The 22,602-nt window shown below is 47.8% G+C and overlaps 1 protein-coding gene across 2 annotated transcripts in view; it reads right to left on the bottom strand.

The window, feature by feature from the left end:
* The window catches only part of GALNT18 (polypeptide N-acetylgalactosaminyltransferase 18), a 288,108-nt gene extending 270,324 nt beyond the window's left edge, over positions 1 to 17,784 (bottom strand). For both annotated transcript variants that reach the window (XM_006089610.3, XM_014456606.2), the window contains exon 1: positions 17,063 to 17,784. In XM_006089610.3, the coding sequence (XP_006089672.1) occupies positions 17,063 to 17,297 (235 nt within the window). In that variant the 5' untranslated portion in view covers positions 17,298 to 17,784. The remainder of the gene's footprint in view (positions 1 to 17,062) is intronic.
* Positions 17,785 to 22,602: the final 4,818 nt, after the last annotated feature.

Genomic DNA, 22,602 nt, shown 5'->3' with positions numbered 1-22,602 from the left:
TTGGAGATGCCTGGCTAGCTGGGGTCTGCATAGACTGTGGGCCACAGTTCTCCCATGGCGGTGGGCGGGGCGGGAGGGGGGGCAGGGGGGAAGGGGAGCAGAAAATACTGCAGTGAGAACCGTTGCAAAGCATAACAACTTTATTATCTACAGATGGAATAAATATGCCTTACTCATATTTGTGTATCCATTTTTCACAGATGTGTATTGGTTTGATTAAGAAGTTAAAAATCCATTTGAAAGCATAATTGAATTTCTGAGTATCCATGGTCATGTGTGGTCTCCATAAGTGACACCCTGCTGACCATGCCCTCCACCTGGCTGGGTCTCCTTTTAAGGATGAGTAGAGTGAGGCAGGCTTACTATTCGAGCGACACATTGTTGAGCCCACCCTGCTGGGGAGGGGGAAGGGACAGGGTGGACAAGCACTCCGTTTCCAGTCCTCGGTACTCTGGGCAGCCTCCAGCGACCTCACACCAGTGAGTGGCAGCCCCTGGATTTGAACCCAGTGGGTCTGACTCCGAAAGTCAGCACCTCATCTGAGCTGGAGGAGGCAGGGCTGCTGTGTATCAGAGGCCACCTTTGGAGCCAGAACCCAGAGCACCGTTTCAGAGCTTCCAGAAGCTTCCTGGATTTTGCTCCTGTTCTCTCAAACCAGCAGAACCCAAAGGCCTCCTCTCCCTAGGCAGAGAGAGAGCGATGAGGAGTTCGGGAAGCTTTTCTGCCCCAGGGAAGAATCAGCCTGGTGACAGTTTGGTATTAACTAGCTCAGCCATGCAGGGCGGCATAATTAGTTTCCCAGCCCAGAGTTTCATTCCACTGGTCCCCAACACCTCCAGGGCTACACAATCTGCTCGGAATGAAAAGAAAAATAAAATCACTGCTCTCCTCGCAGACCCATCGGGCTCTTGCTCCTGGCCATGGGCAAAAGGTGAGGCAGCCATCTGTCTATTGAGGTAAAAAAGAATCGAATAGCCATTTTTAAATGACATTTTCCATTTTCCCCCCGATGTCTACTATGCCCTCTTCCACCCTGCTGCTTAAAAGACTCTTTTCAAATAGAAAATATCGGGGAATGATGGGAAAAGAAAAACCGTAGTAACCTGTGGCTCTGCGAACGGGCTGCTCTGTCCAATGGGCTGGGTCACAGAGGACCTTCTCCCTGTGCCCACCTCCTGCCTGGGGTGCCCAAGGAATTCGACAGGGCAGGAAGGACAACCCACTCCGGACTCCAGAGATGTCTTGTCTGACAGTGCTCCTCCCTGCAGACAGCCCCCCCACCCCCACTTCTCCTGGGTGTGAAAAAGCAAGTCCCAACTCACTCCTGCCACCCACCTGCCACCCCCACCCGTGGATCCATCCTGAGGGTCTCACAGGCACAGCAGGGACAGGAAGCCAAACAGGTATCACCTCAGCCGGGAAGCCAAAGGACACCTTTCCCCTACCCCAGGCCCTGAGGAATTCTCCACTCTTTCGAGGCAATCAAACCATGCCTTCTCCTTCCTGCTGACTCCCCAGGTGCCCGTTTAAATGACCTCAACTCTGTCCTCCATTCAGCTGCATCTTTGCGGGCATTATTCTCTGCTTTCAGTGCGGGTTTATTTTCCCCCTTCTGTACCCACAAGATTGCTTTCGTTTGAAAGTGACCACAAGTGACAGCTTTATGAAAATAAAGACATCGGGGGTCCCCTGAAGGCTTCATGCGCCTCTCACCAGCTGCCTCCGGGGGAATCTCAGTGCAGGAAGCACATTTCACACACACGCCCCACTGCGCTGCCGCTTCCCTGTGATGAAGCCTGGAAAGCACAGGACAAGCCATGAGGTGCCGTGAAAGAGACCCCAGGAGCACGTGTTTTCCTGCCCAGGACCCTGAAGGAGGACGCAGTATGAGAGCACCTCCCGCAAGCCATCTGCAAGCCACCCCAAGCCTGAGGGACGAGAAGCAGCCCTTCAGTCCCCTGACCTCCCTTCCAGACCCGGATACGAATCCTCTCAGTAAGTGGTTTTAGGCAGGCCTGCTATTTATTCATTCAGGCACTCAACAAATTTCTACTTAGTCCCAACGACATGCCTGCCACTGTGTGAAACCGGAAACTGGGAAACATAGGGCCCTGTCTCTACCCTCGGAGAACCCACAGTGTGATGGGAAAAGCAGGTTAAGAGTCACAGTACAGTATGATTTTCTCATCTGTAAAATGGGGCTAATGATCTCTCAGGCTTATTTTAAGGATTAAACTCTATGAAGTGAATTAAACAAACATCTAGTTGGTGCCTGTTAAATGTTAAATTTTCTCTGTTTTCCTCTCTTTGATGTAAAATCTCTGCTCCTCCTCCATCTGCACCACCACTGGGATTTGAAAAGCTGGGAAGATAACTGCTCCCCATACAGACTCAGCATCATCAGGAGCTCCCACGCACTGCTTGGATCCGAGTCAGGTCCTGCTCAACAGTGCTATGTCCCCAAGCCTGAAGATGATCCCCAACCCTGAAAGGATCCCCAACCTTGAAGATGCTAGGGTGCAGGCCTCAGGGGCCCAGACATACAGGGAGAGGGGACTGAGGGCCCCTTTAGCCTTATCCCCTGGGACCCCATGGAAGGAAACCTGCCCATCTGAAAATCTACCCATCCCTTGGCCCCTTAAGCGTCTGCCTTCATCTGAGAATATACAACTAAGGATTTACCTTCCCATTGCAGAAGCTCTTCTGAGGTGGAGGGAAGCAATGGATGTAGAAGGAAACTTTCTAAACTTGAGTCAGGACTGACTCCTAGATGCCCATCCCAGAGTCTCTAGGGCCCATGGGAGGGCACTCAGGGTGGTCACCAAGTTGTGCTGAACCTTGGGTCCCTCAGCAAACAAGTATCCTCACCGAAGGATATTTTTCCCATTGATTTTTAGAGAGAGAGTGGAAAGGAAGGAGGGAGGGAGGAAGGGAGGGAGAAAGGGAGAGAGGGAGGAAGAGAGAGAAACATTGATATGAGAGACACATCAATTAATTGCCTCCTGCACACACCCCGACCAGGTCCAGGATTACACCTGCAACCCAGGTATGTGTCCCTTGACTGGGAACTCAACCCATGATCCTTTGGTGCACTGGCCGATGTTCTACTCTAGTCAGGGCAGCAAACAGTTTGAGGGTGATGAGCTGATGTTAACTTCCGGCTCTAGCATGCTCTGATTCTTAAGTAACGACCCTTTAGGCTAGAACCTTTACAACTGAGATTCGACTTGAGAAAACTCACCCTTCTTTGCTAATATATGAGAAAGAGGGAGGATTGCACTGAGCAGCACAATACCGTATGAGTCAGGGTGAAATAAGACATTTAGTTTTCTATTTACAAAAATCAATGCATACTCTCTGTACTTCTAAAGTAATTACTAAGTAAAAAATACTTATGCCTGTTTTGCTAAGAGCAACTGGCTATTGTTGAAAATATTCAAAATTCACAACTCTACAGTTTTAAGTAAATAAAATAATTTTATTGTTACATTAAGGCAATTTCCTCCCTACTAATAAGTGACCCAAATCACTTATTAATCAAGAAACCTTGCTAATAAAAAAAAAAAAAAAGAAAGGCTTATTGCCCAGGAAGTATCAGAATGATTTCCTACAATTCTCACTCGTGAAAAAACAAAAGCCAGCCTAGTTTCCTGCTGTCACTAAGGAGACTTTAAATAGATAAGTACTTAAAAAAAAATGTAGAGTGTACCTTCCCAATGTGAAACTACATCTATCTGAGTTGTAAAGAGTGTATACTAAAATTATATCATGCAACAAAATGCACATTTTGTAGAGGGGGAAGGAAGAAAGACTAAATTGAATCTTCCTGACAATTGTCTTAAATCACACCTTCCTGCCTGCAGTTGAAATTATAAGTCACATTGCTTGGAGCTAAATCAAATTCACCGTGGCAGGAAGACAGGCAGAGCGGCTCCGACTCTCTGGGGAGGCCGAGATGGGGAAAACAGCGGTCTCTCCCCAGCCAGGCTCTCCCTCAGAAATGAGACTCTCTGCCAGGTAACTGGACACCTCGCATGACTCTCCCACCCGCCAAGCTCCCCACAAACACCACATTCCTCACAGGTCCGCTGCCCACTGCCATGCCAAGCGGCCTTACGAAATAAGTATTTGTCTGCAGACAGGGGCAGTCCCCAGGCCCGCAGGCTTCGGATTTCGGAGGAGCAGTCAGATCAGACAGACACTCCAACATGTCTCAGCTGAGAAGCCTGAGTCAGGCTCCCTCTAATCTCCCCGATGACTCTCTCAGGCTGGATTTGAGTGGGGAAGTCCTGACACACAGTGTCTAATTGCACTGGAATGGCTTCACATTTGAAATGCCAGGTGTACAACCAGAAAATGTATTCCGGACCATACTTTCTATCCAAGCTCCAAGAAGAAAAGGGAGTGGGAGTGAAGGAAAGAGGGGGAAAAGGAAGACTGAAGAAAAGGTGGTAGGCAGGGTGGGGTGCTTTCCTGCACGTCACCTCCTTTACTCAGCACAACAATCCTGCAGTGTTGACAGAGCGACTGTCATTTCTGCAGTTCGGGAAACTGAGGCTCTGGGACATGAAGAGACTCGCCCAAGGTCACCGGCGTGGAAACGGCAGTGCTGATCCGATCCCTGTGGGCCTGCACACTAACTGAGAGAACCCGGGCTTCCCTCTTCAAGGTAACTGTTGGTTTTACTGAATATCTAACTTGCATTCCGCTAATCTTCCCGACTACACTCCTCTAAATCCTCCTCATTCTTCAAAGATGTGTCATAAGTCCCAAGCCCTCCCTGAAGTCTGTTCTGACGAGGCACTCCTAGAATTCAGCTTTAACCCGCACTGCATTCGATTATGAATGAGCCTCAATCGTTTCTTGTGCTGTCTGCCCAGCCTGATGATGAGCCTTTTAAAGAAAAGGACCCTTGTTCCAGGTATTTTGTCATGGCCGCACCACACCTGGCGCCGTGTCAAGACCATGAGAGGTATCAGGAAGCAGCCAGAGAACTGCCCGATGGATGCCTTTAAGAGCAAGTTCCTCTTCTCACCCTTTCCAGTGGCTCCCCATTCCTCCCAGAGCATTCCTCACACAGTGGTCTCCAAGGCTTGCACAACCTGCTCCCCAGCGGCCCCTGGCTGCCCCTCCCCCAGCCTGTTCCCTATAATGACTCTACTCTGGCCCCACTAGCCACACCACTGCTCCCCAGTCACACACAACACATGGCACATTCCCACCTCGGGGTCTTTGCACTGGCTGTTCCCTCCACCTGGAACTCTCTTCCCCCAGACAGAGTCCCCACCTAACTTTCTTCAAGCCTTTGCTTCTAGTTGAGTCACCACCTCACTTCATTGTAACCCCTTCATATTTTTGTGTTTGTTCCATTGATACTAGTATATTCCCACCACTTACTAAGTGCTCAATAAATGCTGGTTGAACGAAGGAAGGAAAGAATGTGAGCATGTGACTAGCGGAAGGCAGGAGTACATCCCAGGCCACCATCAAACTCCAGCCCAAATAGAGGAGAATAGAAACCGGGAGGCATGTCTGCAGTTTCTCCCAATCATCCCATAGGCCCCGCAGGCCCCAATGAACAATATGAACCTTGGGGTCTACCTCCTACCTCTGCCCACAGAGCTTAGGGCCCACTGTGTCATGCACGGCACCCTGAGTAACCCACCTCATTTAAATGGGAAGCTCTGGCAGACCTGGGCATGCCTGCTGCTTCCTTTGTGTGCGCCAGACCCCTCTACCGTCCCTGGCCTGACCCTGCCCTGTACTGGACGCCCACCCGCTCCACCCGCCCCCCCCCCCCCAATAAAGTTGTGAACTGAATGAGTGGAAGAGATGGTCTTGTTCACACTAAGTCCTCTCCTGGAAAAAAAAACACACACACACACACACAACACTGCCAGCTGCAGAGAGCCATGTCGGGAGGCTCTCTGCCTGTCAGAGTGCTTGTTCTGGCCAGCTCCTGGCACAGCTGTTCTCCTGCGTGTCCAGGAAAGAAGGCACAAAGCAGTCACTTTGTAACCCATGTAAGGCCTTGCTGCTCTCATGAATCCTTCTTCCAGTCTCACCTGAAAAGTTTCTGCTGAGACATAGGGATGAGCCTGTTTCCCTTGATCAGCATCACTAGAGCAGAAAAACAAGAGGGTCCCCAGCCCCTTACTAAGGGGCTTGGTAGAGGTAACAAGGTTTTGTCTCCTACTCTCACCGCATAACCCTGGACAGTAAATGATAGGTGCTGAGCCTGGATTTCCTCATCTATAAAATGGGGGAGGTGGGGGGGTAACAACACCATTCCACAGGGTTGCTTACAACATTAAAATGGTGTAACCCATGTAAAGCATTTAGCACATAATAGATGCTCAACAAATATTAATTCTCTTCCCCTTCCCATCTCCCAGACAGGTTCTGACCTATTTCTATACTTCATCACTGGTTCTTTTTTTCCAATTTTTGAAACACTGATAAAAATATCTTCTATCCACTTTCCACTGGCTTCCCCTCCCAGCATAACTCCCCAGATTCTAACAATTTTTTTCTTTAAAGCCTGGCCCAATTATAGACTTGGAGGGTCTACATCATAATCCCTGCATGTGATATTTTCCTCCATACAGTCCTTTAGAAAATAAAACAAATCAGAGGCTCGGTTTATTATTAAACTGAGATTTAGAAGCAAAAGAAACCAAAATGTTAAAAGACTCCCTCCAGGGCCATGAACAGAGAGGCAGGTCTAAAGCGTCTCCCTCTCCCATCCTTCCGTGGCTCCCTCTCTGTCAGGGAAATAAGATGATTAATTAGACAAAGCCTGTCCCACTCCCCGAGATCCTTCGAGGCAGGAACCACATAAACACCCAGCATCAGGACTGCAATAAAGAGAAACTGGAAAAGCCCTCTGCTCTGGGACCCTCGCCGAGGCCCAGCTAAATAACCTGTAACAGCAGATCCAAAGGAATCTTCCACGTGGATAATGGAAAATGTCACCAGCATATACAGGAAGAGAGATTAGTTCAATAAAGGAATAAAGTCACATTTGCGGGTCTCAAGTAAGATTCTTGCTTACTTTTAACTTCCTAGCATGTAACTCACAAGGTTATGAATACAGACTCCTACTGTTTGGGGCAAATAAACAGCTGCTGATGTTCTGTGCCCAAATCACTTTATTAGAGCTTTCATTTACAGCAATTGTTTCTTTTCCCTTTCCAAATCCTAAGAGGCTCAGACAGCTAAAAATCACAGAGCGCCAAGGCGGAACTAATAACAAAGGAGAGAGGATGCAGCCTGGATGGGCTGGGTAGTGGGTAGGACGGGGCTGCTGGGTCTCTCACTGTCCTCTTTCTAACTCTTGGACAAAGTCAACATTCAAGAACAGAGAGCAGAAGACACGGGTGTGGTGCAATCAATCAGTAGGGTTACCACCCTCACTGAGATGAAGAGGATGACCAATCATCCAGGTCTGCCCAGGGCTGAGGGGCCTTCTTGGACCCAGGACTTTTAGTTTTAAAACACTGAGAGTCCTGGCCAAACGGGACGAGTTGGTCACCCTAGAAGACACGTCAGTGCACAGGAAAGCACTCAGCACAGTGACTGGCACACTGGAGGTGCTCGAAAGCCACATGTGGAACATGAATGAGCTTGAGTCTGCAGTTGGTACACTCCACTCTTCCTACAAGGTCAAGTTCCCGCAGGCCCCATAACACCCAGTGGATCCATAAGAGCCAGGAGAAAGGGCTCTCTCTCCAAGCCCTCATGACTGCCCCTCCAAAGCAAGGTCTTCTCACTCTGGCGCCCCGACCTGACCTCAAGGTTCCTTGCTTACACAAGGACAGACCAAGACATCTGCCTGGCTCCCTCTCCCACCTGAACCATGGCCTCTGAGCTTCGACTCTCACACAGTCTCTGATATAATGATCTTCCGGTCCTCTGTCTGTGAGAGTGTCTTGTTGATATGTTCTATTCGGTAAAGAGCACAGATGTTGGAGACACTTACCTTTTTTTGCTCTACCATCTATCAGCTCTGTGACCTTGTGCAAACTCTCTAAGTCTCTACGTCTTTATGTTCTCACCCCTAAAACTCTCCCTCACCATGCTCTGAAGATAAAAAACAATATGCATGGACAGTACCTAGCCCAGTCCGGGACCTCAGCGGTAGTTCTTCCTCCATCCCCCTCTAATATAATCAATTTTCAATTCTTTATAGGCCTGTTATTTTTCAAATAAATCAAGTCACTTCTGAGGCTTCACATCTCTCCTGAGCATCCTTACTCTCATAGTCATAGGCTCGAGCAATGTTGGTGCTGTTCCCCTAGGTCCCCAGATGCCACTAGCATGACACTTACTAACCCAAGTTTCAGATGCTGTCCTGCCCGGGCCCCTGAATTACCTTCCCGCTCCTCTGGGATCTCAATGGCCTTTAACTCTAAGTCCCAGAGGACAAAGATGAGCAGGTTGGACTGGTGAAGCCACACAAGGCACCAGGACTTGTTCAGATGCATCACCCAACCATCTTAAATAGGGTGCTCACTCTGAGACGTAGACTCGACCCCGGTGCAATGAACCCATTCATGTCTTCTTCAGGCATCATTTTCCATTATTCTCATCTGTCCCGAGGAGATGGGTACAGAAGCCACTGCCTTGGATCTTTCCAAACCCTGTATGCTTATGAGCTCTTAAAGGACAGTGGTAACAAGACATAGCTCAGCGAAGTGTGCTGGCTGGTGCGAATACCATCTGAGCTGTGGCATCATACAGGAAGCCTGTCACTGTTCATTGGGGCTGGACATTCAGGGCTTTCAGCAAACCTGATTCACAGAACTGAAATTAAACGTCAGGCAGTGAGAAAGGACTACATCTCAAAACTGCATAGCCACTGGGATGGTCTGTTCGACCAACATATTTTAAATCCATAATCATGTAGCCAGAAAAACTACCAAAGCATCAGTGTTCATATAAGCAGGAATCCTCATGCTTAAAGCTGCTGTGGGCTGCCCTCAGCTGGGTCCACAAAGAGTACATAGACCCACACAGAAGATTCCAGAACAGCAGTTGTTCCCGATCACTGCCACTGCATACTGTATGATGGAACAGTTGTTCAGTAATTTGTTATTAACAATAATTTCAGTACCAAAGCTTATGAATGATTAAGTTTAATAAATTGAAGGGATTTCAAGGTTATCACACTCTCTTGCATACTAATATGCTTTCTGAAGTGAGAGAAAAAGAAATGGAGTGTAAGTGAATGCATGCAGTATGTTGGGACATGCATCCTGACCCTGCCCTGGGGAATGTGCCCTGCATGTGAAGGTGTGAAGGGGTGTGTGTGTGTGTGTGTGTGTGTGTGTGTGTGTGTAAGGAAAAAATATCAAGAACTCCTGTGCTCAAGCACTGCATTGAGGAATGGAGCTGACCCCAAAGGCAGAGTGAGATTTGGTAAGAGGACTATTGTAGGTGCCAGCAAATAATCAAATCTCTGACAAATTCAAGGCAGAACCCCTAGCCCTAGAGAGACATTCAAAGCCAGAAGAGCAGCGCAGCCCACCAATCACTGAATCTGGATCATCCACCAGCAGACTTAGTACCCATCCCACATATATGAACGTCCACCTCTCCAGCTTCATGCCTAATCCTTTTTCTCCAAAAACCCCACCTTGCTGATTCTTGGCTACCTGCATCACTCACATTCAGCTTAGTGTTTCCCCAAAGGAACTTCTGTGCAGTATCACCCCCAGATGGACCAACGTCCTATCTGCTTCTCCACAGGGTAGCCTGCCTGTCCCAGGGGCAACAATCCTAACGAGACCTTCAAGCCTCAGATCAAGGCACATTCAGCTTTTCAAGTTAAGTGAAGTCCGATATCCTACAGGATGGTAATGAAGATACTCCAGTAACCCTGTATGTGGCTCTGAATCCCATTAATACCTTTGGGGAAACAGATCAGCCTAACCCAAGCAACGGAAGCTGACCTTTGAGGCCCTCAAAAAGCAGAAAACCAGACGGTGGCTCTCCGACATTTCATTCTGAATTCTCCTTGAGATTCTACATCAGCCTACTTATCAAGGGCAAATAACAATTTATGTCAAGTGAGTGGGAAAGAATGTGGAACTCATTTATTTTACAGCCTACACACTTCTGGATAAAAATGAAAATTTTTTGGCCATGGGAAAAAGTTGTATTCTTTGGCAAGGTCTTTCTAGTCCATAAAGATGTGGTCCTGAGCTATTAATAAAGGTAATTGGGCTCAACTTCTACATCCTGCTATTGAACTCTCTCAAAATATCAATCACTGTTCCTAATATAATTTCACATGCCACAGTTCATTCTGAAGGACAAATAGCCTTACTGCTTAAATGACACCCTTTTGCCCTGGTTGGTTTGGCTCAGTGGATAAAGCGTCGGCCTGCAGACTGTAAGGGTCCCAGGTTTGATTCCAGTCAAGGGCACATGCCCAGGTTGCAGGCTCAATCCCCAGTGGGAGGCATGCAGGAGGCAGCCCACCAATGATTCGCTCTCATTGTTGATGTTTCTATCTTTCTCTTCCTCTCCTTTCCTCTTTGAAATCAATAAAAAATATATATTTTTTAAAAGAATGCAAATTAAAAAAATAATAATAAATGACACCCTTTCTTCAAATAAACTGCAAGCATCCAGCAAAGATCATAGCCTCTTCTTCACAACCCCACCAAGTCAGAGATCAGATGAGGAGGACACTAACCAACTCTAGGTGACATCTAAAAGCTGTAGGGAGCAAAATATCTCCCAATCTCCAGGCCTAGAATATTTTCTGATTTTTAAGGACCTTATATGGTTTTTAACCACCATGAGCAACCAACTTCTACTGACCTGATATACATTAATATATGTACATAATATGCCTAATAAATTTTTAGGAAACAAAAAGCAGTTAATCTATTTCCTATTGTTGGGATGATCTTGACTCAATGAAGTAAGATAATGGATTTAGAAATTAATCATACAATTGTAATACATTATTAATCATGGTATTCAGGAGGGGAAAGAGATGTTATAAGTACACCACCCAGGAATTCAATTTCCTTTTAGATTTGTTTACTTTCTTGAATTCTCTCTGCTACTATCATCCCTCACAAAAATGAAACAGCCTGATCTCTCTTTTCTCCCAAAACAGTGATTTTCAACATTTTTTTTAAAAAAAGCAGAGCTTTTTAAAAAATGAAATATTTTACAGAACACCAAACATAAGACAGATGACAGAGGAGCTGCACTGGTTGAAGGAGTGGGGAGGGGTCCAGGAGACCTCACTTGCCCCTTTCATTTCTTAGGGCCCAGATCAAACCTTCTAGAAGCCTGGGGTTCCTGGGGACAGAGTTTGAAAACCATTGCCCTAAGGCCGTGGTTGGCAAACTGCAGCTCTCGAGCCACATGCGGCTCTTTGGCCCCTTGAGTGTGGCTCTTCCTAAGCCTTAGGAGTACCCTAATTAAGTTAATAACAATGTACCTACGTATATAGTTTAAGTTTAAAAAATATGGCTCTCAAAAGGAATTTCAATCGTTGTACTATTGATATTTGGCTCTGTTGACTAATGAGTTTGCCGACCACTGCCCTAAGGCATCTCTGTAAAGCAAAAATCACATATGTCATATAGAATACAGGTATTATTTATGTATGACATGTGTAAGTAGAATATAACTATCTAACACACAAATCACAAACACTGATAGCTCAAGAGGAAAACTGACAAAAGGACACCAGTGCCGGGTGAAATCACACATGGGTGCAGCGGGAGGATATTATGTTCTATAGTCATCAAAGGAGTAGAAAGCAAAAGAATCGGATATTTGACAGGGATTATATTTTCCCGGAATATGCTGAATGGTAACACCCAGTGCTGGCCAGTCTCCATGTAACCGGTACAATAATACATTGCTGGTGGCCATGTACAAAAGCTTTCCTTTTGAAAAACAATCTTTCCTTACAATGTTCATATCTTTGAGTCGATGGTAATCCCACTTATCCAAATGAAGAAAACAGTGAGGTGAAGATGTTTATTTCTGCATTATTTGTAACAGAACATGGAAGGTTCAAAAATAGGGAAATAGTTAAGTCAACGATGCTATATTAATGATGGAATATTATGCAGTCATTAAAAATACTGTAAAAGTTCTCTTTAAAAATCCTGCTCTGAATCATCTCTCCAGACTCACCATGCTTTCATTCCCCCAAAGAAACAAACTGCAGGATGCCTTTGTCCCTCTGTGCCAGCTTTTTCTCCTACCCCCACTCAATCTCCCGCTAGCAACTGAGTTGTATGCTTACCAACAGCCCAATGGGTTTGTTCCCAAATGTGTTTATACTCTGGGTACTTGTCCTTGTAACAATGTAATTTAATCACATGTTATATGAGCCTATGGAACACAACTACTAGAAAGATGAGAGTTGCTATTTCTAAGAAAATTAATTTAAATGCTTTGGAAAGACTTTACAAAGCTAGTCACTCACATAGCAGTCAAATTACAAGAGTGCAAAATGACTGCAAAAGATCAGTCAGAATCATAAAAATGTAAGCTCCTACACTGAGATTGCTTTATAAGCATCTTTAGGTTCTCAATGAATTTTAAGGAAAACAATAAAAATTCAGACATTGTAAACAGCACATTATGGGTGTGATTTATGCAAGGAAGATGATCAGAAAGCACACGCTGGCCAAAGACAAGGCCTCAGCCGTACATCAGAAGGCTGGTAAATGAATGTACCTTTTGAAGATTAGTAAAATAAAATATTTAGTACATGTAGGTAATATCTTGTTTTAGTCTCCTCTTTCACCAATTGTTCTATTAACTGTCTAACAAACCCTGACTCTGTTTATTATAAGAAATTCTATTGTCCTTTAAAAACAAGTCTGCTGTGACAGGGACCAGAAGTGTCTTGATTCACTTCTGTTTCCGAAGTTACCTCCCCAGTGTCATTCCTGGCACATTTAAGTCTCCAGTAGAGAAGGACTGAATCAATAAACCATGTAGCAAACATGAAAAAATGCTTCTAACAAAAAGCAAATTGAAAAAATCAGAATAGGAAATTACATGTAAACCACGACTACACCTTTGCTTTTAAGAGACAGATGGAGACAGAAGGACAAAGCTGGAAGGGAATGCTCACAAAGCAAAATGGCTGTCTTGAGGGTAGAATAAATAAATTAGAGGCACTTTTATACATTTTTAAGTATTTTCTTTCATACTGGCACATTCTTTTTCAGACTCAAAAAGATACTAATCAAGAAAAGGGAAATGCTGTTTTTGTTTCTTTTGGACTTCCAAATTAAGAAGTGAATTAACATTGACATTTCCTAAGCTCTCCAACACTTAGGCCTACTTCAGCATCCCTCTACTTTCTCCACCTCACCACCTCAAGTAATCCGATCTTTCTCCTCCTAAGACCAAATCTGTTCTAACAGTTATTTTGTGTTCCCAACCCATCAGGATGCTATTTTTTAAATTTGGAGTTATCCACCCTTCCGTTTACCATCTATTTGGCAAAAAAAATAAAAAATAAATAAATCTCAAAACTGCAATTTACATTCCCAAGAGATTCCCAAACACCATCTAATTAAATCATTCAATCAGAAAACAAATTAAAATGAAATATCACTGCCACCCTCAAGAGGAAAATAAACTCTTCAGTCATGACTGGAACAGACCTCTAGGGTGATGCTCCAAAGTCTCTTCTAATTGCAAGTCCTACGGAACATCCTGCAGAACATTTTGTGACATTTGCAGCTTTCAGGACAACTTTTCTTCCAAAGCAAAGAGGAGCCTGAGCAAGGCTCCAAAGCAAAACATATTCATTTGCGAATGGAAATGTTTCATTAATGACTAAGCAGTGCACTGGGCGTCTGCACTGTGTATTCATTCATTCATCCATGCATCCATCCAATACCTACTCGCTGTGAATGCCAGGAAATGTCCTGGCTGTTCCTCAAACACTTTTTAAGTGAACGTAACCTCTGCCTCTCCGCATGAAACAAAACAAACCCCAGAGCTTCCTGAGTTTATTTAGGAAATCTCCAAGATGGGAGGCTATGATGCCATCATGGGGCCCACCTCTGAGGTATCTCACTCTGATATCAAATCCCCCATCCAGACGAGCACTGGTCCCCCTTTGATCCACTGGCCCTCTTAGGAGACTGCAGAGTATATGGTTAAGAACACAGACTCTGAAGTCACGTTAGCTGGCTTTAAATTCCTGCACTACTACACATCAGTGAATAATAGTAAAATAAAATATTTAATGCATGTAGGTAATGTTTCATTCCCCTCTTTAACCAATTCTTCCATTAACTGACTAACAAACCCTGACTCTGTTTAATACGAGAAATTCTATTGTCCTTTGAAAACAAGTCTGCTATGACAGGGACCAGAAGTGTCTTGATTCACTTCTGTATCTGAAGTTACCTCCCAGTGTCATTCCTGGAACATCTCAGGTAAGGCCAAGGCTTTGCCCTTGACCCTTAACAAGTCATATAACCTCCCCATCTGTAAAATGAAATTAATATTACCTACCTCAAAGGGGTGTGAGGATTAAGTTAGTAAATATATGGAAAGCACTTAGAGTAGTGTTGGGCATGTAATAGATGCTGGGTAATTTTAGCTATTATTATTATCCTTTATTCCCCCCTCAGCTCAGCAGAGTAAACTGAATTGCTCAAAAGTCTCCACTGACTACAGAACACCTGACGGCGGAGTATACGTAAACACCCAAATCATCAAGTACAAGAGTCTAATCTGTCCTTTCCCATCCTCTGCCTTCAGAGCACGGCACTTGGCCAGTCCCAAATGTTGTAGGTAAACCCCTAAATACGGTAAATCCCTAAATTTCCTTTTAAATCCCCTAAATCCCAGCTCAGGGATGGCTCTAGCACCACAGGAAGCTGTCAGTTGTCATTGGCACAACCGACCATGTAACCTCTGCCCTCCATCTGCCTCCTGTCCAGTCATTTCCTGTCACCAACCCCTCCCCACCATCCTCTGGGAACCTGTCCTGAGAACCTGGTCATTTCTGAATATCCACAGGAGTCATAATACAGGCATCGCACACATTCAAGAGAACGGTACTAACACATGTTTTAAGGATCCTGCTCCCTCTTCTTTTTCCATCCTTGTCAGTGTTTGTAGGTATAAAATTGAAAGTTCCCAAACAATGCATAGTTATAAGGTTTCCCGGGAGAAAAAAAAATCACAAAGGCTCCTTTCAACTTCAACATTGCACTCATTTTCATGCAGAACCTTATCAACCATGTGACATGGTCCACATTCAACATGACAGGGGCCCACTCTGTGATGAGCTCATGGGTTAAGAGTGTCTCCTCACTGCTCTCCAAAGTAGTATTTTGCTCACCTCCTCCCTGACCAGACTGGGAAACATAAGAGACTCATTTTCTGGGATGTAGATACAGAAAGAGAATCTGTGAATTAAAAATCTCTCAAAATCTGTGGGCAAACTGAAAATGTCAAAGTAAGGAATGGCCTTGTGTCTCCCTGGGAACATTCTGAGTCACCCTGGGGCAAACATTGTACTTCCATTGCTGATGAATTGTCAGCCCAGACCCAGGGGAGGGAAGAGGACAAGTAAGAAAGAGCAGCAACAGGCACCATGGGAAAGATAAATGGGTCTGCCGAGCCCTGTGCCAGGTTGAGAGGCAGAGGCAGGTGTGAAGGCGAAGCTGCCAACCGTCTCCTTTTCTGGGGAAGTGTCAGCGCCATGAACCTGCTTTGAAGTCATCAGTCAGGAAGCACCGTGGCTATGCACACCTCACCTGCACTCACCTGGACCTGCTCGGAGAGGAACTATTCTGGACACAGTGAGGAAACACACCAAACGTGGAGAGAGCAGCTGTCTCCACCCCGGCAGGAGCAGCAGGTGCAAGAGTTGGATCTAGACGCTCACGTGTAAACAAAAGAGAGTGCTTCTACGGGGGGCACGGGGTGCTGGAACCAAAGCCAGGTGGGCCTGCCAGATTTACAGGTGAACTAGGCTCAGCTGAGCCTGCCCTTAAGCAGCTCACAGGCCTGGCAGAAAGCCGGGGCTGTGAGTGGCAATGAAAAGATAAGTGTGAACTGAACGTGAGAGACCTGCAGTGTGTGCACAGCCTGCGTACAGACGGTGCCTGGAGCTCTCCATTCCCTGCCTCTGACAGCTCGCTGGACCAGGTCACCTGGATGGAGCGCCTGCCCAGCACCCCATCCTCCCCTTGGCCCCAGCCCAGGCCTGGAGTGAAACCTCCCAGCACTGCCTTGGATTCCAGACCCACCCAGGCGGGTCTGTCTGCTCCGCCCAGCCACTCCCTGGGCCCAGGAGTGGAGCTACCAAGGGGAAGGGCCTTCATCCAGCTGCCAGCGGCTCTGTGAGGAAGGCGCAGCCCAGGGCGGGTTCTCCCGATCCTAGATCCTAAGCGGAGGCGCCACGGCAATACACAGAGCTCCAGGCGCCGACCCTTCTTCCCCGGGTCCACACCTGCTCCTAGAGAGGGTCTTAGAGCCAAAGGCGGTGGTGGTGGTGAGATCCCAGCCACGGATCTCCCTGCGTTTCCCCCTACAGACCGCGCACCGCGGGGCTGGGGCTGGGGCTCTGCAATCTTCCCAGCTTCCGCTCGTCCCGCAGCCTGTGGGTTCTAAATGCCAATGACTGAGGCCGCGCGGGCATCTCACCGTGGCCCCTACAGTAGCCAAATGAGCTCGAAAGCCTGCGTGCGCTCTCTTGTACACACACACACAGTCACACGTACACACACTGAAGTCGGACCTGTGTGGGATCCCGAGAGCCTGCGAGCAACCAGCCCGGAGTCACACGCACATTTGGACACGTGTGCAGCGCGCCCCCACACTGCCGGTGAGCAGCACACACGTGTGTCCTGGAGAAGCGCGCACGGCCGCAGGCACGAGGGTCCCGCACTCCGGCGAGAGCGTACACGCAGCCCCCCTCGCATCTGCAGCCTCAGCCCCGCAGTCGCTCCTTAGCTGTGACCCGGCACCCACGCACCCCGCGCTGCGCTGGGCACTCCCGGGCCTCACGGGCGGCCCAAGTTTCCCGGGGCTCCCGTACCTTGGATGTGCTGCTTGATGACATTCTCCAGGTGGTCCAGCCGTTCAATAATCTTCAGGGTGTCCCCTTTGTCTTCCTCCAGCTTCTTGTCGGGCGCCGGCTCCTGCCCCCGCACATACACGCTGGCGATGTAGTTGGTGACCCAGCCCACGTAGAGCAGACATATGATGTTGGTCATGCCGCTCAGGATCACGCAAGTGGACACCAAAGTTTTGGTCTTCCTGGTGCACACCATTCTGGGCTCCCTCCTCCATATAGAGCTCCGGGGCCCCTCCTCACGGTGCGCGCCCTGGACTGCCCCGCGCTCACACCCCCTGGCCCGCCCCGGGCGGCGGGGCACCCGAGCACCCGAGTCCCGAGATTCCCCAAAGCTCAGTCTGCTGGCTGCGGAGCCGCGGTGCCCAAGTTTGTCGCTCCCGCCGTTGGCCGCCCGGAGAGCGAGCCTGACAAAGGAAATGAGGTGGATTTTTTCCCAAATTAAAAATCTCCGAACCCTTCTCCGAGCGGTCACGGGTGGCCGGCAGCTGTGAGCCCCAATACGCGCGCCTGGGAAACTTTGCCACAGCCTGGGTCCGCGGCCGCGCCGCTTCCCATCGCCAGCCTCCGGGTGCCTCGGCGGTCCCACCGGCCCGCACTGCTAGAGGGAAGGCAGCGGCGGCGGCGGCGAGAGCCGCGGAGCAGAGCGCCCGGCCCCCTCCGAGCGACAAGCGCCGCCACCAATCGCGCTCCGGCTTGGGAGAGGGGCTGGTGCTGGGCGGCGGGACCAAGGCGGAGGGCGCGGGAGGCGGGTGGGGGGGCGGAGTCCAGCCCCCAGGCCCCACCTGCCAGCCGCGCCTGGCTCCCGCCCTCCAGGGGTGAGCCTGAACAACCACCCTCACCTGCGCTCTTGCCCCAGACCCCAAGCTGCTGGCGAGGACGCATTGCCAGTCCCAGCCCCTCGGTCTGCAGATTCCACCTCTAGGTAAATTCCACCTCTTGCTCATGCTCTGGAACTTCCCGTCTTTGGGGGTTCCCTAAGCTCACAGTCCCTCCCTGGCCCCTGCCTTGGGGCTTCTTGCGCTGGCACCACCAGTCAATTCCTGGACTGTCTTTCTGGCTGCCAAGACTCAGAGGCCAAGGAAGCATGTGTGGGATCACCTGCCCTGTCTTGCCCTTGGTCAGGCCCTGTAGGCACCCACTACTTCCTTGACTTCACTTTGACCTCTACCCTGTCCCCTGGCCTCCTGGATGTCGCCAAACTTGGCAACTGTCAATGGAGCCAACCTCCTAGGCATCTCCTAGAAGATTTTGGACCACCACTACCATCATCCCCCTCAAAGATTTTTGCCCTGATCTAGATTTTTTTTTTAAGTCTGTGCATCCCCAGGACCACCCTGTGCCCTATAACACCCGTTGTCTCCAATGGGGGACCAGGCTTATCTCAGTGCATAGGGACACCCAGCACAGAATCATCCCTGGGGAAGGAGCGGGTGGATAAGCTCTCTGTGAACTGCACAGCCCGCATGCATGCTTCTTGTGGTTGATGTTAGGGAGGCCTGTGACTGTCGGCAAAGGCACACGCTGGACTCCAATGGCTGACACTATTTTGTTTGTTATTAGAGCAGATATTCATATTACCCCTTTCTGCTGAACTCACGTCTTCTCAGCACCTGAATAGAATTCCTTTAGACAAAGACTTTTTAAAACACATATTTCTTTCCTCTTCTCAATCTGTAGCATGCATTTCCCTGGCCTGAAGATTCAGGGAGGCAGCCTGCTGCATGCCCACCTTGTACACCTTGTGGCTCCCTCAAGTGATGTCTTCTGGATTCAAAGCACCGGCCCCACCGAAGAGGGAGAGCACAAAACCACAGAAGGGGCACTTTATAGCCATCAGCCAGGGGCCCTTTGACCAGTGCTAAACCCCTAAAAGATGCTGTGAAAACAGACACCAACTGGGGATCCCAGAAGATTTCTCTCTACCCATAGCTAGAAGGGAGAACAATAGGTGTGAGCTGGGGAGAGCAGAAAAGGAGAGTACGTATGTGTCCATAAATTTGAGAGGAAAGAACATATGCTATTTGTGGGGAAGGGGGAGGAAATCAAGGTATAGAAATCTCTATCCATGAGGGAATAAAAACTTGCCTCTCCCCTTCTTCTCCTCTGGAAGTATAACCAGCTCACAGATGAAGGGTCTGGTCTTTCCTCTGGCTGGCTGGGTGTACAGGCAATGGCCTTGGGTACTGCTAATGAGAAAGGTCTAGTTCTCCTTTCTGTTCTGTACCCTCCCAGGAGAAGCCCTGGAAGTCCAGCTCCTCCCAGCATCTTCCTAAACCATCACAGGGCTAGAGGGAGAAAAGCTGTACTCATTTTCACATTCTTGATGGGGGTAGGGGTTAGGGAGGAGGCCCCAAGTTTAAAAATAAGGTTCAAAGAGAAAGCAACATGGATTGTGTGACCTTACGTTTTTGTCCAGCTGATCCTCTAATGTGTAACTGTGGAGGGATGGATGCAACAAAGAAGAATGCAGAGCAGGCTCTCCACTCTGAAAAGGCACAGGGTCCAGATGACCTGTTTAAAGAATATCCACCAGAGGTGCAGCCAGACTCCAGGACTCTAATCCCAGGTTATGTGAGCTTGGACAAGTTTCAAAAAGTCACTGGGGATCCATTTCTCCACGTGTCAAATGTAAACAAGACCTGCTGAAGGGATTAGTTGTGAGGATTAAATGAGAGAATGCACCAGAAAGGGCTTTAATTGGTTCAGGACACATAATGGGTGCTCAGGATCAGGTGAGTTTCCTTCCAGAATATGGTTCCTCCCCTTCCAGGCCAGAGTTCAAATTTATGAACCCTATCCTATTTAGCAATACTTGGTTTCTCCCCAACCAGTATCAGTGCTCTCTCTCTAATGTAAGCTAACCGGAACTGAAGCTGTACTGAAGAAAGGTACTCAGCTTGCCTAACTGGGCTCCAGCACAGTGGTTTTCTATTCATAATGTCTGTCTTCGCCATCAGTAGTACAGTGATCTCCATAGGCTGATAGGATGGTAAAAATGGAAAGCTGGTTTTCAGGGACTGTTGCCCCCAGTACCCTCAAACTTAATACTCCCGACCCTTTGGTTATAAACAAGTAGATTGGAAGGGAGCACAAAACTTGGCCCACAAAGGTTTTTAGTCCTCATGTAATCTTTCTTATAAACAACTAGAGGCCTGGCGCATGAAATTCATGCACTTGGAGGGGTCCCTCAGCGCGGCCTGCGCCCTCTCTCAGTCCGGGAGCCCTCAGGGGATGTCCAACTGACGGCTTAGGCCTGCTCCCCACATGGAGCAGGCCTAAGTTGGCAGTCGGATGTCCTTAGCACTGCAGCGGAGGCAGGAGAGTCTCCTGCCACTGCAGCTGTGCTCGCCAGCCTTCAGCCCAGCTTCTGGCTGAGCAGAGCTCCCCCTGTGGGAGCACACTGACCACCAGGGTGCAGCTCCTGCTTTGAAGAGCCGGTCTTTCTGCCATTCAGTCGATTTGCGTATTACCCTTTTATTATATAGGATAGGATCCTGAGTAGAGATTCATATCTTTGGCCCTCCATTCAATTCCATTCAATACAAACAATTACTGAGCCCCTGAGGTTTTGTCTCGTGACCAGTTGCTCAGGGCCCTACCCAGTTGACTCCAGACATGTGGCTACAACCTGGGTCTCAGAGTTTCCAGATGAGCCTCCTTTCTGAGCCTTGAAAGCTGCTAAAAATAATTCTTGAATTGGAAGGATGTTTCTGATTCTCAAGTTAGGTCATTTACCTAACTCCTAAGTGTTTCCTCATCTTTATTTTAAATAAATCCTGCCTCAGGAGATCACTGTGAAGTTAGTCAGATAATGGATGTGAGCCAGACTAACAGAGAATCTAGTACAATGTGTTTCTTTAAACTTATGCCTAGCATTTGAGTCGGGGGTCTCCTTCCACTCCGTCTACAAGAGGAAAGTGAGTACCTAGAGGAGTCTACAAAAAGGCTGGAGATTCCTGGTAGGGTCTTCGCAGCACAACCTTTGGATTGCACCCATCTTTTATATAGGCAGCTGCTCTCCTCAGGTGATTTGAGGGGCAGCTAAGTAGGACTTCTCACCCACCAGTACTAAGCCTTTACTTGGATTATCTTTGATACCAGAATTAGAAAAGCCAGTCATTAATGGAGCTTAACTATCAGTTAAATACATTCTAAGCGAAGTTCCCTGACTGGGGGTTAAAAAGGAATAGTAGACCAACCTTGGCCAATGGCAGGGGTCCACTCATCAGAGAGTGTTGTCAGTGGTTATCTATACCCACCAGATGGCAGCACCATACAAAGCCTCGGGCCCAGAAGTAGCAACTGGAATTGGGGGGCTACTGGGAGAAAATGGGCCCTCAAGGTGGAAAGCTCCAATCCCTGGTCTGGCTGCATGGAAGTAAGGTTGCCAGGTCCCTAGAATAAAAGGGATTGTTGGGGCTTCCTGCAGGGATGGATGCAAGGTTCAGCAGCAAAGGAGATAAAGGAACAATAGGTCTGAGACTGGATTCTGCCAAGCCATAGGACTGAGAGCCAATCACAGAAAAGGCACATGACTGGGTGAGAAAAGGAGAACAAAGAGGAACATTGGGGCAAGCCTAGTGTTTTTTATGTTGTCCCTTGAGCAGAAACAGCTGGGTTCATATTCCAGTTCTGCCATTTACTAACTGTATGATCTTGAGCAAGTTATTTAACCTCTCTGTGCCTCAGTTCCTTCATCTACTAAATGGAGATAATAATAACAATACCTATTGTGTGGAGCTGTTTTGAGAATTAGATGAATTCATGTATATAAAGCACGTTAAAGGCACTATATAAGCATTGGCTATTGTTATTATTACTATTTCTAAGCACCGAAGTATCTGAAAGGTAAATGAAAGGAGAGAAAGACAAGCCACCCAGAGAAAATTTTTCTCTAACTAGGAGCAAAGGCTCTAAGACTCTTGGCTCCTCCTCTTCAGTTACTGAAAGGCCCAAGGCAACTCCTAGCTGAATTGCAGGGCAGATCCTGACAGGAATCCTGCAACTAGACCCATTTAACCATCTGTCCACTTATTCATCCACTAATCAGCAGTTCTCAACCTGTGGGTCTCGACCCCTTTGGCGGTCGAACTACCCTTTCACAGGAGTCGCCTAAGACCATCCTGCATTTCAGATATTTACATTACGATTCATAACAGTAGCAACATTGCAGTTATGAAGTAGCAACAAAAATAATTTTATGGTTGGGTCACAGCATGAGGAACTGTATTTAAAGGGCCAGAAGGTTGAGAACCACTGCACGAAGTATTTCTGAGTGCCTGCTCTGTGCTAGACCCAGTGCTGGGTACTGGCAATGCAGAGGTGCCTTGGAGACCTGCACCCCTGTGCTCAGGAGATCACTGTTTAGTGGAGGAGATCAACAAACAACTGTAGTACAGTCGGGTAAGTTCTAATTTGATATATTATATTAATATAAAGAGAAAGGCTCCCACCGTTAATAATAGAGGCACCAAGTTCCTCCCCAACAAGGGATTGTTGAG

The sequence above is a fragment of the Myotis lucifugus genome, unplaced genomic scaffold (genome assembly GCF_000147115.1).
Source record: "Myotis lucifugus unplaced genomic scaffold, Myoluc2.0 scaffold_61, whole genome shotgun sequence".
NCBI classification, from domain to species: domain Eukaryota; kingdom Metazoa; phylum Chordata; class Mammalia; order Chiroptera; family Vespertilionidae; genus Myotis; species Myotis lucifugus.
The sequence above is the reverse complement of the archived record's forward strand: the minus strand, read 5'-3'. Positions and strand labels throughout refer to the sequence as shown.